The 16,713-nt window shown below is 40.8% G+C and overlaps 1 protein-coding gene across 3 annotated transcripts in view; it reads right to left on the reverse strand.

Annotated features, from left to right (window-relative positions):
- Window positions 1-16,713, reverse strand: part of LOC119968780 (bromodomain and WD repeat-containing protein 1-like) — a 232,603-nt gene that overhangs the window by 205,042 nt on the left and 10,848 nt on the right. For all 3 annotated transcript variants that reach the window (XM_038801511.1, XM_038801510.1, XM_038801509.1), the window contains exons 6-9: window positions 8,317-8,415; window positions 8,061-8,221; window positions 4,361-4,582; window positions 3,633-3,733 (exon numbers count right to left, since the gene is read on the reverse strand). In XM_038801511.1, the coding sequence (XP_038657439.1) occupies window positions 3,633-3,733; window positions 4,361-4,582; window positions 8,061-8,221; window positions 8,317-8,415 (583 nt within the window). The remainder of the gene's footprint in view (window positions 1-3,632; window positions 3,734-4,360; window positions 4,583-8,060; window positions 8,222-8,316; window positions 8,416-16,713) is intronic.

Here is a 16,713-nt window from a genome sequence, read left to right on the forward strand (position 1 = left end):
GATGAGAGTTTCAGTTGAGCTAAGTGTCAATTCTAGGTGTGAAATTCTGCTAACACCAAGTAAATTAAAGAAAATTGGAGACCATCAGTCTACGAGAAATATAATTTAAAGCCAAAATCAAATGAGCTGAGAACACAATTGGAAAATAAAACTATAGAAATGACAGGAACCAAACCAAAATTCACACCCCTATTGAAACCAAAGCATTTTTGGACATCACAAAGGAAACAATGTAATCAGAGACCTGAGAGGCGAGGTCATGTCAAAATGAATACTTAGTATTAGAATGTTTAGATCAAAGATACTTTTTACAATCAAAGTGAAATAATAGTTACTTTACAATAAGGTCATAAAAACATAATAACTGTTAGAAAGAGAATATAAACCCAGAGACCAGAGCAGGAACTACCAGAATCAGAACTGAGAGAGAAGCAGAGAAGGAACAAGAGAAACAAGCAGAGTCAGCTTACAGCCAGGTCGGTCATGGGAAAGATAAGACATAGCAGCCGAGCCAAAACAGCTAATACATCTAAGGAAGCCTAGAATTTAAAGAGGAGGCAGAGTCACCTCAGAGATAGCCAGCAGAGCCAGCTCTCATAGCTCAATACATGGGGTCGACAAGACATAGCAACCGAGCTAGCCAGCAAATACATCTAAAGAAGAACAGACTTTAAAGAAGATTGATTGCCAAGTTGGGCCTGAAGGTCCCTTCAACCAACCAGAAGGATCCAGAAGCAAGATCTTTTTACCTTTCTGTAAAGAAAGTGATTGCAGCTTTTAAAATTAAAGATATAATAATAAAATAACTTAATTTAACCTGAAACAATGGTTATTCCTAATTCTACTTTACTTACTTAGCAATGCGGGACCCAGGATCGATGCTACTAAGTGATAAGTAGATGAAATCTTCGGTGAAGGTATGGGTTATACCGGGGGATAACTTGAAAATATAATTTGACCCGAATAGCACCCACCGAAGCCTGCATCGGAGTCAGGGAGTGAGAATCCCTGTTCACCATTTAGAATGTCTGCCCTTTTTGGTATAGGGGGACTTCCAAGAATAGTGGTGAGTTTTAAACAACAGGTCACATCAGCCATTTATTATGTAGTGTGGTGTGTTCTGTTCGACCAAAGTTGGCTTGCTAATTCAGATACACCTCATACTTGCCCTGAATGTTACAGTACAAGATCGATATTGGAAATCGTTTTATTTTGCTTACGTCATAAACTTTATTTTTGTTTGTTCAAAAGCCTTGCAAACTTGTGCTTTTATTCACTTGGCGTCTCTCAAACTTTGTCTACTTTAAACAAAGTATTATTAGTCCCGAACTAATCTTACCAAAATCTTTGGTGTCTCATCTGGCACAGTGGTTCACGGTGAAAAAACACATACATGACCATATAAATATGTCACATCTCCTGCAATCTGTAATATTGAGGAGGGGCGATGGGGTAGTGGTCTTGTCACGAGACGAGTAATGAGAGAACCTGGGCAATGCTATAGAGACCCTGGTATGAATTCCACAACCGTAGATGGTGGAATTTAATGGCCATGAAACCATTGTTGAATGTCGCAAAAATCCATCTGGTTCACCAACGTTCTTTAGGGAAGGAAATTTGCCATCCTTACCTAGTCTGGGCTCAAGTATTTAGTTTGATTCATATTGTGTAACAATTTCAATTAACTGTGGCCTCATTTTCTAAACTATCAATCTGCTAATAAATCAGAAGACTAAATCTCTCTCATAGTCAGGCACAGAAAATGATCTTGTGCTGGAATCAACCAGAAAAAATATCCACCAACAGCGAATGATTCTCCCCACATCTATCGGATCTAAATATTTTTCTCATTCTCATTGTGAAGATCTTCTCTGGTGCTCAAAAATAACAAGTATTTAAAATCATCACTGTAAAAATATTAATTTAACAATTTGCAACACTGAGAACATATATATAAAATAGCCAATTAAACAGAAGACAAAGTTTAAAACAAAAGGAATGGAATGTCCGTTTTCTAATATGTAAAAATTGGAGTTTTAAAGAAGTTAAAATTTTAGCAAAACTAGGTTCAAGCAACTACCACAAACTTGTTTCAGTATTAACAGAGAAATCCTCAATTCTAAAGCCAGTTATTCGCAATTTTATTTCTTTTTTAAAAAATTATTATTATTCAAATTTTTCAACAACAAATTTTCTCCCAACAGTTAAAGTAAACAAGGTGTAGAACTAAACAGAAACAGAAAAATAAATCCCCCCCAATACAAAGCAATGAATTAATAACTTAATAACAATACAAGAAAGAAGAAAATAGTAAACACACCGTCGCAAAACCAAACCCGCTTAACAAAATCCGAACCCACCACCACCACCCCCTCGGGTTGCTGCTGAGACTGACCACCCTCTACCCCTCCGCCAGGAAATCGAGAAAAGGCTGCAACCGCCAGGAAAACCCTTGTACCAACCCCCTCAGTGCAAACTTATCTTTTCCAGCCTGATGAACCCGGCCATGTCATTGCTACAGGCCTCCGGGCTCGGGGGCTTCGCATCCCTCCACTGTAAGAGAATCCTACGCCGGGCTACTAGAGACGCAAAGGCCAGGGTGCCGGTCTCTCTCGCCTCCTCCACTCCCAGCTCCGATGCTACCCCAAAGATTGCGAGCCCCCAGCCCAGCTCCACCCTGGAACCGACCACCTTGAACAAAGTCCCCGCCACCCCCTTCCAAAGCCCCTCCAACGCCAGACATGCCCAAAACATGTGGGTGTGGTTTGCCAGGCCTCCCGAACACCTCCCGCACCTGTCATCGCCCCCCAAAGAACTGGCTCATCCTGGCCCCAGTCATGTGCGCCCTATGCAGCACCTTCAGCTGAATTAAGCTGAGACGTACGCAAGAGGACGAGTTCACCCTCCCCAGGGCATCCGCCCACGTCCCATCGTCAATCTCTTCCCCTAGCTCTTCCTCCCACTTCACTTTCAGCTCCTCCACCGAGGCCTCCTCCTCTTCCTGCATCATCTGATAAATTGCCGAGATCCTCCCCTCACCCACCCACGTCCCCGAGAGCACCCTATCCTGCACCCCCCTAGGCGGCAGCAGCAGGAGCTCCGCCACCTGCCGCTTAACAAACGCCCTAATCTGCATATACCTGAAAGCATTCCCAGGGAGGAGGCCCTACTTCCCCTCCAACTCCTCAAGTCGCAAACTTCCCATCGAGGAAAAGGTCCCCCATCCGCCTGATGCCTGCCCTATGCCAACTCAAAAACCCACCATCCATTCTCCCTGGTGCAAACCAGTGATTGCCCCGTATCGGGGCCCACACCATGCCGCCTCCACTGCCCCAAAATTTTGAGGGACGCCACCACTACCGGACTACAATTTTATTTCTGTACGTAAAGGATTGGTAAAAAGAAACTACTATTATTTTCATTTAGGGGCTGGTTTAGCAGTCGGCTAAACAGCTGGTTTGTAAAGCAGAACAAGGCCAGCAGCGCGTGTTCAATTCCCGTATCAGCCTCCCCGAACAGGCGCTAGAATGTGGCGACTGGGGGCTTTTCACAGTAACTTCATTTGAAGCCTACTTGTGACAATAGCGATTTTAATTTAATAAATATTTCTCAATGATTCGTTTAAAACTTACATGAATTTCAGAGTGTTTGGATCCCACTGCCAAAAGCAAACACTCCCATCAGACCCTGTAGACGCCATGTACCTTACAGAACCTTTGCCCATAGGACTAAACTGGAATAAACGCAGAAAGAAGGTACCACATAATCATTTTTAATCACATTTAAAAACTAATTTGAAGTTGATTACACAAGAAAAAATAAACTTTCTTCCATTGACATTTTTCACAAAAATAGATTCATGCAAATAGTCTTGACATTTATACAGTTCAACTATATTTCCAACTGTATTTTAAGACAGTTGCATTTAATAAACTTGACAAAAAACTGAGTTTTAATGCAAACAGCATCTAGGTGTTCAGTAGCAGACTAAAACGGTGCATGTACATGCAATGACTAGCATTTTAAACTTGTATGCAGAAATGTGGTTTCAGGCTCCTTTATTGTCACTTCATTTTTGGAATTGATTCACAATAAGTTGTCCAAGGTTTAAACATAAATAAATGCATACTTTGCAACTGTGAAAAGCAGAATTGAAGTCTTTCAGAGGTCTCGACAACTTGCCAAGATAAGGTCAAAAAACATTTCCACAATTTTGCCATCAGCATAATGAAAATATGACATCAAAAGCATAATAGCAGAATTAAGAAAACAGATATAGCCTTTGACATCTCGGATGGCATGAATGACCACAGATTACAAATTTAAGCAAGAACATTTATACCTAGATTGTTAAAATTACCTGTAGAGAGGTAATGGATCCAGTGTGTCCCTGAAGCACAGCTACTGGGGCACACGTTCTTAAGCACCAAACTCGAATTAGTTTATCACAGCTGCCAGCAGCCAGCATAGTGTTCTCATAATTCACAGCCATGTCAGAAATCTCAGTGGAGTGGCCACGTAGGGTGGAGAGTAATCGACCAGTGTGTGTGGCCCAGATTTTCACCAGACAGTCATCAGAGCCCTGGAACATAATCAATCTTTTAACATCTTGCTTTATAATCTTCTCAATGAGGCAGCACGTGGCTCAGTGGTTAGCACTGCTGTCTCACGGAGCCACGAGCCCAGGTTTGATCCCGGCCCTGGGTCACTGTCCGTGTGAAGTTTGCACATTTTCCCCATGTCTGTGTGGGTCTCACCCCCACAACCCAAATATTGTGACTTTCAAACCCTCCTGTACATAACATCACTGAATGTTCTATCCTTCCAAAGAAAAAAGAATTTCCATCCTTCCAATTAAACTGTACACCTCGGACAATTTTAAGCTATTGCAGCAATATAACAATGAGTAATGTAACATTTGGATATTAAGTATAGATCCCACACAGAGATTTGCATGGTAAAAAACTAGAGCAGCAAATGAAAAATTTGTTACAAGCGTCAAATTAATTTTGAACGATTCATTTTTATCCATAATATCAAATCTTAATTAGGTGTTCCAGCCACTACTAATGCTAATAAGCTAAAGACTAAATTATAATTTTCATTGACGCCCAGAAAGCAAGTTTACAAGAAAATATGAAAAGAAGCCTCGAGATTTCAGTTAAGGCAACTAACTAGCTATAGCAAGAATTCAAAATAGAATGTGCATTTCCTTGATGCCAAAATTACTGTGACTAGAATTCATGAAATAAGGATGGCCTTGTATGTCTATTTCAAGTGTTGATACTTTCTCATCTTTAGATATTGTGAACATATCTCAAGATACTCTCCAAAACCACAGTCACAAGTGAAACCAAGCAAAGATCAGAAGTTAATTCAGGATTCCAATTGCAGCTACGGAAAGCAAGAGTGACCCCAAGGTTCAGGACAACTATTCAAATTTCACGTGGATTGCAGAAAATAAATTATAGAGTCGTAGAATGAGTACAGCATAGGAGGCCATTCAGCCTCCTGTGCCCATGCTAGCTCTCTGAAATAGCTATCCAGCTAGTGCCATTTCACAGAATACTACAGTGCCGAAGAGTACCTTAGGCCCATCGAGTCCACACCGTGGCATGAAAAGACCCTCACCTGCCCACGAAATCCCACTTGGCAGCAGTTAGCCCATAGCCTTGAATGTTATGGTGTTCCAAGTGCTCATCCAGGTAGTTTTTAAAGGATGTAGTAATAATAACCTTTAATATTGTCACAAATAGGCTTACATTAACACTGCAATTAAGTTATTGTGAAAATCCCCTAGTTGCCCCACGACGGCGCCTGGTTCGGTACACTGAGGGAGAATTCAGAATGTCCAATTCACCTAACAGCACGTTTTTGGGACTTGTGGGAGGAAACCGGAGCACCCGGAAGAAACCCACGCAGACACGGGGGGGACCGTGCAGACATGTCCTTAGGGATGAGCAATATAAATGCTGGTCTATCCAGCGATGCCCACATTCATGAAAGAATAAAAAAGTTACCAAATGATACCAAATTGGAATCCTTAAAAATTCTTCGATTTAGTGTCTAAAAAAACATTGGTCTTTCATTCACTACTTCACCTTTACAGACTAAATGCAGCGGTTTAGCACGTGGGACAGCTGTAACATTAACCTTTGTCAGTATGCCTTGCCCATTGGCAGCCTTCCATCACTAAAAGTGATGGTTTGCACCTTGGTGGTCAGTTCACATGTTAAACATCACCTGGTGTGGCGGCTCACTCCTGTATGGCAGTCTTTGCTAGCCTGTTTTCTCTGTTCTCTTCTCAGCCAGATGTGCTTTCCATTTCAGTTTGCATCTTTCAATGTCCCACCAGTCAGCCTCCAAGGCGATAGCCATTGCTGATGGTGTCCCAGTTGTCAATGTCAATGCCACCAATATCATATCTAATTTGCAGGTGTCCCTGCAGTGGAGTTATGGGAGCCCAGGACATTGTAATCCAGCATCCAATTCACTGCACAAAACGTTTTTGGGTTTCATGCAGTCATCCATCCGTTACATGGGATCGAGCCACAAAGTCATCTTTGGTTTAGTAATGAGTGCATTTTGATGGAATTAGAAAGTTGCAAGGCCTCCAGGTTAGTGACCTCGTCATTCCAAGAGATGCCAAGGCCAAGATTGAGACAGCGAAGGTGAAAACTGTTCAGACTTCTTACATGCCAAGCATCCATGTTGTCCAGGTCACAATATTGTAAAAGAGCACGCTTAGGATGCAGGCTTGGTGAATTCAGAATGCTGGTGTTCCACACTCTCTTACTCAGCTTGAACATATCAGCTGCAGCTTTTGTGATGAGTGTGCTGATTTCAGTATCAAGCGACCGGTGGCTGATGTTTGCAGAGCCTCGGTATGTGACGCTGACAACAGCCTCCAGCATCACATTGTCACTGCTGTTAGATGGTGCATGGCAAGTTCCTGGAGCATAGCATTTATCTTCCTGATGTTGATGTTCAAACCAAACTCTTTACAGGCATGAGAGAGTTTGTCCATTTGCAGCTGACGGTGTTTCTCAGAATGGAATGCCAGAACAACATCGTCAGAATGGAGCAACTAACTGTCTGATGAGGACTTGACTTACAGTCTTGGATCTCAGCCGAGCAAGACTGAATAGCTTTCTGTATGTTCTGGTATGTCAGTGGATAGCCTCCATACATCACCTGAAGGCATATTTTAGCAGAAATGAGAAGAATATGCCAATGAGTGTCGGTACCAGAACACAACCCTGGTTGACCCCACTGCAGATCTCAAAGGGTTAGACCATAAGACGTAGAAGTAGGCCATGCATCCCATCGAGTCTGCTCCACCATTCAATGAGATCACAGCTGATCTGGTATAATTTTCAATTCCACTTTCCCACCTTATCCCCATAACCCTCGATTCTCTTACTGATTAAAAATGTGTCTATCTCAGTCATGAATGTACTTAGCGATTCAGCCTCCACAACTCTGCGGTAAAGAATTCCACAAATTCACTACCTTCAGAGAAGAAATTACTCCTCATCTCAGTCCAATGGGCACCCCCTTACTCTGAGATTATGCCCTCTGATCCTAGACTCTCCCACAAGGAAAAGCATCCTCTCAGCAGCTACCCTACCAACCCCCCCCCCTGTGAATCCTATATGTCTCAAGAAGATCACCTCTCATTCTTCTAAACTCCAATGATTACCGGCCCAGCCTACTTAACCTCTGTTCCAATGTTGCACCGTCATCGCTGACCTTACCAATCATGTTGTCATGAAAAGAGATCACATTAAACAGCTTTGGCAGGCAGCCAAATATTTTCAGCAGCTCTTCCACCAGCAGCTTAAATGTGCCATCTCTGACTGCATGATCAAATGCCTCAAATGGTCAAATTTCTCTTGCAGCTGCCAGGGACTAAGATCATGTCAATTGTAAATCTTCCAGGTCTGTTTCAGACATGTTACATGCCACACTCTTTGATATGCAAACATCTTCAATTATCAAGTGAACAAAATTTAAAGCAGAACACAAAATAAGTATGTCCTCAGAAAATCAGTACTTACAGTAAAAATCCTGTGCCCTGTGCGATCAAAAGCAATACAGTACACAGAAGACAGATGTCCTAGAATCCTGCGGTGCATCTTTATATGCTGATAGGTACTGGCCGGAAAAATGGAACTAAAACGTCTACTTCCTGTTAACCGTCTGCCACGGACAACGTCCACTGCAATAATAATTTTGCGCAAGGTTGAATTTTCTGAGAAACCTCCAGTACAACAGAGCATTATGACAGCAGAACTGCATTGATTTCACACTTACCAACACTAGGTGGACTCCCATATGTAATGGGCACTTCTGGTGGCCTTCCTCTATGAAGGGCTGCAAAAGCTGAGCCTCTCCATACGACCTGCTTGCAATCTTAAATCAAGAGAAGAAGTTTCACTATTAATAAATCTGCCAAAAGTACTTCAGACAAGGTACAAGGAAATTTGTGAACACTACTTTTCTTTTGTTCAAAGTGCATTCAAGTATTCAAATGGAAATGCTTAGGCTTAGCATAGATTGCAAATATATTTGCCTCAAACTGATTTTTATGCTGTTTTAAATAACCAATTCCCGTACCAGCCTCCCCGGTCAGACGCCGGAATGTGGCGACTAGGGGCTTTTCACAGTAACTTCATTGAAGCCTACTCGCGACAATAAACGATTTTCATTTCATTTTTCATTTCATTTCATAATTCCAGATTAACAATTTTATGATGGGACAGCACAGTGGCACAGTGGTTAGCACTGCTCCCTCACTGCACCGAGGACCTGGGTTTGATCCCAGCCCTGGGTCATTGGGGACATTCTCCCCAAATCTGCATAGGTCTCACCCCCACAATCCAAAAAGATGTGAAGCGTAGGTGAACTGGCCGTGGTAAATTGCCCCTTAATTGGAAAAAAAAGAATTGGGTACTCATTTGTTTTTAAAGTTATGCTGGAATAGGGCATGCAGACCAATACAAATTAGAAAAAAAATAACATTTTGACTTGTTAAACGCAACCTAGAAAAACAAGTTAAACATAAATGCTGTTTATTTGCTTTAACCAGGACTAGTCAACAGGTTTTATCACATTACTAAAGAAGTCACATGTAGTTGTCCAAGCTAATACATATTCATCCATATTATAAACAAACATTATTTTTGCAAGAGTAATGCACACTGGTGGCATGAAGTTTAACATAACAGAAGTTTAAGTAGAAAGGTAGCCTGGTACATTTGGCAGGGGCCAGGGGAAGGGAACGTAGAAGAATCAAATCTAGGACATGGCACGCAGGAAGGAAAGTGGACTCAGGGAATGAATGAGTCAAGGACATGATAACTGTCTAAGGAGATCGCTGGCCTAAAAACAGGGAACACATCATAACATTAAGCAGTAAGTCAGCCTGTATAAGGATATGGTAGTAAGCTGGAGGCTGGGGAATTAGATGTCCAATTGCTCCTACATGAGCAAAGGCATATGTAGCCCACGAGCAGATTTTCTATGCAATGCTTTTTATGATTTTGGCATTGGATTGCTCATCAATAAACACTTTTTTTTTTTTAAAAAGCAACTACTAGTTTTCCAGTTTACCAAGGGCAGAATGTGCTGTTCTGTACAACTTTAAATTGAATCACTGCTCTACACAACTTCTAACTGAATCACAGGTTTTGGCTTAGGACGAGTAGTAATGGACCATTTTGTTTCTTTTAAAATGATTGGGCAAGTGAGCAAACCATATTGTTAAGTTTTGAAGCCTGGGTAACTTGACCACAAAAAGGTGGTTGAAACACATTGTTAACAAATAAGTTAATCTTCTTTAATATATAAAAATAACCAAGTTTAAAATATATTTTGACTAAAAAATGGGAGCAGCTAGCTTAAAAATTAAAATAACTAACAGAATTAGCACTAATTACATTTAAATACAAATATGCACAGGAAGGGCTGGTTTAGCACAGTGGGCTAAACAGCGAACTTGCAATGCAAAACAATGCCAGCAGCACGGGTTCAATTCCCGTACCAGCCTCCCCGAACAGCAGCGGAATGTGGCGACTAGGGGCTTTTCACAGCAACTTCATTGAAGCCTACTTGTTTGTTCGGGGAGGTTGGTACGGGAATTGAATCCACGCTGCTGGTCTTGTTCTGTTTTACAAGCCAGCTGTTTAGCCCACATTAGCAATGGATTTAAATAAGATACATAATAATAAGTCAAATCATGTTTAAAACACACATTTCAAGGTGCTGAAATTTCTTCTCACATGCATTTGTAACAATACCTAGGCTAAATTCATTGCTATTCCACCAATGGAACAAGTACCACAAACGTCATAACAGAAGATGGGGATAACACCTATTGCAAGATATAGAACATAGAACAGTACAGCACAGAACAGGCCCTTCGGCCCTCGCTGTTGTGCCGAGCAATGATCACCCTACTCAAACCCACGTATCCACCCTACACCCGTAACCCAAGAACCCCCCCCTTAACCTTACTTTTTTAGGACACTACGGGCAATTTAGCATGGCCAATCCACCTAACCCACACATCTTTGGACTGTGGGAGGAAACCGGAGCACCCGGGAGGAAACCCACGCACACACGGGGAGGACGTGCAGACTCCGCACAGACAGTGACCCAGCCGGGAATCGAACCTGGGACCCTGGAGCTGTGAAGCATTTATGCTAACCACCATGCTACCGTGCTGCCCCTTTTTAGTACACAGACGCCAAATAATTTATAGGAAAGACCTAAAGCAATATACCTAAAGCATGGTAAACAAATACCTCCTGATATAATTTACTAATCTACTTCTCCCTCCAATGACATAGCTCAAAGCTCATTGTCCATTTTTGGAAGAACAATTAAAACAGAATTTGTGTACATTTCTATATCAACAAAAAGAGGTAAACGAGGTAGAGAGTCCAATTTGTGTATTGCATTTATTTTGGGAAACCTTACCAAATTAGAGAGCTTTCATTAACTTTTGAAATACTAATTGAAATAGGAGAACACTACTGGTCAAAATCTTCATGTAACAATCATCCAGGTTAGCAAAGGTATGTGTGATAAACTAGACTTCTTCAACAAATTAAACCCCAAAATTTATAAGCATAGTACAAGAATTTTTTTTTTTGATTCTGAAGCAGATTCTCAAAGTTCTTACCACTTTCTAAAGGACAATTATGGATGGACTATAAATGTTGATCTTTCCAGTGACTCTCCCATCACATGAAACAATTTGTTTTTGAAAATTCTCTCGAGGGTCACATGCAAGCACGGGAGCGACTGCTTTTTCGTGAGCTCTAGCCCTGTTCACCTTTTAATTTTTTTTATTAATCCTGATGCACAACCCATAATTATTTGATCCTGAAGTCTATGACCTGCGCATGTTCCTGGAAGATCCTGGTTAAAATTTGACAATGGAAGGGCAGCACAGTAATGTAGTGATTAGCATTGCTGCCTCACAGCACCGAGTTCGATCCCAGCTCTGGGTCACTGTCCATGTGGAGTTTGCACATTCTCTCCCTGTTTGCGTGGGGTTTGCCCCCAACCCAAAGATGTGCAGGCTAGGTGGATTGGCCACACTAAATTGCCCAGTAATTTAAAAAATTGAATTGGATACTCAAAATTTATATTTTTTAAAAACTTGACAATGGGGAGAAGAGTTAAATCAAAGAAAATCCTAGTTTGATTGAGGCGGTCTGAGATGGCCGGGATGGGACCAAGTTCGCAGTTTCGCTGGTGAGCGAACTTGCGCTTCAACGTAAAGATGATGGTTGCCATTGTGAATATGTTGTGAACAACTGTTTTGGCTTCCTGGCACAGATTATTGGTGCTTACTTTAATGAATTGCAAGGTATCCGAAAAGAGAATGGAAGAAGCGCAGAAGAGAATCCAGTCAGTTGATAGGGCAGTTTATAGTCCTTAGAAATCCTGCTGCATCCTGGTTAATTCAGGGAGATGGGGGTCGGAGAACGTGTATCCTTGTGCCCGGTCTCCTGGAGGGAGATAGGAATGAATTCCCGGCTGAATTTGAAAAAAAGAACTGGATGTCATGGTTTCAAAAGGGTTGGAGACAGCCTGACGCAACCCGTCTTTGTCACCCTCCGGACCCTGGGTGTCTTTTCGCTGGCATTTTGGGCCAACGACATGGTGAACATGCAGGATGGACCCAGATTCCTGCTCAACGATCCGGTCATAGCTGTGGCCTTTCCAAGCTTCGTGGATGGTTGTTTACCCTGGCTTTCAGGGGGAGTGGGTTGATGTGCGTCTTGATGATTCTTCCTCTCCTTATCAGTGGTGTTCCCTCAGTGGAGGATCTTTTAAATCTTCAAGTGTCAGTAGGGCCCCAAGTAGTGCCTCTGATTTGGCTGGAGTGGAGCGAGGTCCATCACGTAGCAGGTCTCGGTATGATGCAAGTATCCTTGGTTTACTGGACCTTTATGAGTGTACACCACCAAGCCCTGCACTGTATTGAGGGTGATATCCTGTTGTTCACCTTCGCTGTGATTCCCTTTCATTGCCTGGAGGTCTTCAGAGACTGAGTTCGGTTTTGAATATGTAGCTTTGTCTTATGTAGGCAGGAGTGCAGCATAGGGCCATGTGCTCACGGCTTTATCCTGTTACCAAAAAGAGCAGGGCATCTGAGGTTATCTTTTTACCCTGTCATTGTCATGTGAAGGGAGATGCCGATCACAATGATTGCAATCTGAAGCAATTGTATATATATTTGCTGGTCTGCTGTATAAATACGTGGAATATTGATCACTCTGTAATGGATTTGAGGGTTTTATTGCATCTTGTGGTTATATGTAAAATATCCTCTTACAATTAATGTCTTGCAATTTTATTTTCCTGTTATTTCTTTTCTTTGTTTCGTGGTGAAAGAATCCTCAACTGCAAAGGTACAGACGAGTCTCATACCCGAGGAAAAGACATTATAAGGAGTAATTGGTGCTTCTGTGTAACTGGAGTTGGAGGAGATATGTTTTGGTGCACGCCCAAGCATGGCACGGAATTCTTATCCTGCATTCTTGTTGGCTGTATGAACAAGCTACAAGTGAAGGTGTGTGCCATGTTATCACGTTTTCATGGTTTTATCCTCTTTTCCCTCATTGTCTGGTTTATCTGTTTACCATCTTTTCTGCTATAAACAGACACCAATATTAATGATTAAGCTGAACGAACTGTGTTGGTGTTCTCCTGTCTTTTTCTGTATTTATGTACGCTGAAGATTTATACCATACTGCACTAGTTTTGAGGATTTTGTTGCATTATTTGGGAAAAATGGAAAAACTCAAATTATATGTTAAAAATTAATTTTAGCTCAGAAATATTTTTATGACTCCGTAGCCATTAGATCTACCAACAATTTCAATTTAGTTATAAAATGCCATCACCAAATATTGTATCATGGAGTTTTATTTTCTTTATTCGATCAGAAGCAGCCATTCTTAAAGCATTATATCCCCAAACTTTTGTAAGTTCAAATACATGAATAGGATGGGAATATAGGGATACGGACCCAGGAAGTGTAGAAGATTTTAGTTTAGACGGGCAGCATGGTCGGCACAGGCTTGGAGGGCCGAAGGGCCTGTTCCTGTGCTGTACTTTTCTTTGTTGTTTGTTTGTTAAACCACAAATTACTTAATTAGCCAAACTTTCGCTATTAGATCTTTTTTCTTTTTAAAAAGTTTCAAGTTAGTTTCCAGGAAGCAATTTTTAAACATTTTCTGACAAAAAATATTTCTGTTCACACTATCACACTGTAAATTCTGCCAAAAGGAACAAAAGTGAAATGCCAATATCCAATATCTTTAGTCATAAGCATTTTTTACTTAAAAAATGAAAGAAACAAATGCCTACAGTGTAATAATGAATCATAACAATAACTAAGAAAAATATCAAATTCAATCCCAATTCTATGGCTTAGTCTTAGCCAAAGCAGCAATGTGGATCAAGAAACTGGTTGCAATGTCTTTACATTAGGTATTCAGTTGTCATTCAGTTATGTTTGTCACACCTGTTCAGTACTCAGTTTAAAAGCAGCTCCTTCAGTAAAGACCAGGGACTGGAACCTTCCCAAAATGCATGGTTCATTACCATACTCATAAGCTTTACCCAGGCAACTGCCAAAATACTCAACTACTAGACTATTGATTCTCTAGTTCTTACATAGTTCATTTTGTTGGTGATCTATATTTTAAAACACCATCACATCATACAGATTTTCAATCACTAGGGTAAATTGCACAAAAGAATATACCCTAAACCAAAGCCAGAGACAACAGAAGCATGATGTGCTGAATGCTCACTTAAAACAGTACGTAAATAGTTTGTCAATAACCAAAATGAGAATAAAATAAACAACAAATTATTCAGAGTTTAATGGGGCTACAGATATCTAACAGCAACCATCAGACAAATAATGTATTATTTTGGAAAAACAGGAGCGTCCAGGAAAGAGACACAAGTATATGGTTGATAATTAGGCTACAAAGGAGGATGGTATAAGAGAAATTAAGATTTTAGACCAGTTCTGCACATGTATGCAAATAATTATAGGTTGTTAATTTCTCAGAGGAATATTATGCAGCTATAAATATTGTATGCCTCCTTTAATTTTTATACGAGTGGAACACTGCATTAAGCAATCAACAACCTGAGCTGCCAGTAAACATCACTTGTAAAAGCAGTCTCGTGAGAGAAAAGACAGAATCTCAGAGAGTCAGTACTTCCCTCATGTTGGATCAAATCTACAATTCAAAAATAAATTAATTACAAGAACTGAAGTACTTTTGATCCAAAACAGGAATATGATTGATATTCTTCACATTATGCAGTGCTTCCCAACCCTTACCCATAAACACAAGAACCAATGCAATGACGTACAAGTGCTTCATCGGTTTTCCTGATGGCTTAGTATTTAATGTAGCGTGGACTAGACAAACAGGTAAATATTAGGTTGCACCTATGGTCTGCCCAGCTCACCATCAAATTTGCATAGAATCATAGAATGTCATAGCATAGAATGTCATACCATAAAGAGGCCATTCAGTCAATCATGCCTGTGCTGACTCTTTTGAAAGAGTGATCCAATTAGTCCCATTCTCCTGCTCTTTCCCCATAACCCGTATTTTTTTTATTCACAAGTCGTTATTCAATTCCCTTTTGAAATCAGTTTCCACCTCCCTTGCAGACAGCACATGCCACAACAAAACAGCTCAATCATGTCGTCTGTGGCTCTTTTGTCATTAATGTAATACTCTGGTCCCCTAGTTAACAACCATTCCACCACTGGAACTAGCTGTTTATTCTTATCAAAATCTTTCATTTTTTTGAACACCTCTATCTCCCCTTAACCTGGTCAGTTCCAAGGAAAATAGTTGCTTCAGTCTTGCCACATAACCCAAGTCTTGCATGCCTGGAATTATTGTAGTAGATCACCTCCACACCCTCTCAAAGGCCTCGATATGCTTCCTAGAGAGTGGTGTCCAGAATTGGCTACAATCTTCCAACTGTGGCATAGCCAGTGTTTTATAAAGATTTAGTATAACATTTCTACATTACACCTCTTTGTTACAGTCAAAAGACCTTGTGTACATACATCCACCAGATTTCTTTGATCCTATAAAATTATATACGTAATCAAAATTTTATTTTCCCACCAAAATGAATCACTTCAATGTATTACATTTTAATTTGCCTATTTCAGCACTCTGTCCCTTCCTCGCTGCTGTCTAGATTTCCTATCAGCTTCAAACTTAAATTATGTCCAGATTGTTGACGTACATCAAAAATTGGTCATTCTAACTCCAATCCCTGGGAAACTATATATTTACCTAGCACTATTAATGTAATAAAATATCCTAAGGTACTTCACAAGAGCATTATAAGACCCCTGGGGGCTACCAGTAAACACTTCTCTCCATAGTGAGAAACAACTGTTACTACTCTCGTTTGATCCCAAGTCAATTTTAAGCATAGAAAAAATAGAAAGCCACAAAAAAATTTTGCAACAAAAGTCTGCTTCACAGGTTTTTTTAGTTTTAGTCACCAATGCTCAGTTTGCAGCTCAGACTTTTTTGAAAGTATGTTTATGTTTTTTTTAATTTAGAGTATCCAATTCTATTTATATAATTAAGGGGCAATTTAGCATGGCCAATTCACCAATTCTGTGCATCTTTTTGGGTTGTGGGGGTGAGAACCATGTAGACGCGGGAAGGATGTGCAAACTCCACACGGACAGAGATCCGGGGCCATGATCGAAACTGAGTCCTCAGCACCTGAGGCAGCAGTGCTAACCACTGTGCCACTCTGTCGCCCGTTAAAAGTACGTTTACAAACGCGCAACCGAACCACAAGAATGATACAGCACAGCAAGAAAAAAAATAGGCTCAGTAGACAAGAACACAGAGGAAGAGAAAACAGTAGTATAATTAGTTTGTTATAATCATTAGACAGAAATTGATGCCTCTATAACCCTAACCCAGTGAACAAGGGAGAAACAGGATAAGGTCATGAAAACATGGTAAAATGGTGCACACCATAGTGTAGTGAGGGTGGATTTAAACTTGAGACAGGGGGGTGGGTTCAATAATGGACCTAGTTTTAGAAGTACCAGTGAGGGCAAAAGAGAGAAGATGGGAAGCAAGGAAAAGGAAGTGAGGGAAGGCTCAAACTGACAGT

This window comes from Scyliorhinus canicula, chromosome 7 (genome assembly GCF_902713615.1).
Source record: "Scyliorhinus canicula chromosome 7, sScyCan1.1, whole genome shotgun sequence".
Lineage (NCBI taxonomy): Eukaryota > Metazoa > Chordata > Chondrichthyes > Carcharhiniformes > Scyliorhinidae > Scyliorhinus > Scyliorhinus canicula.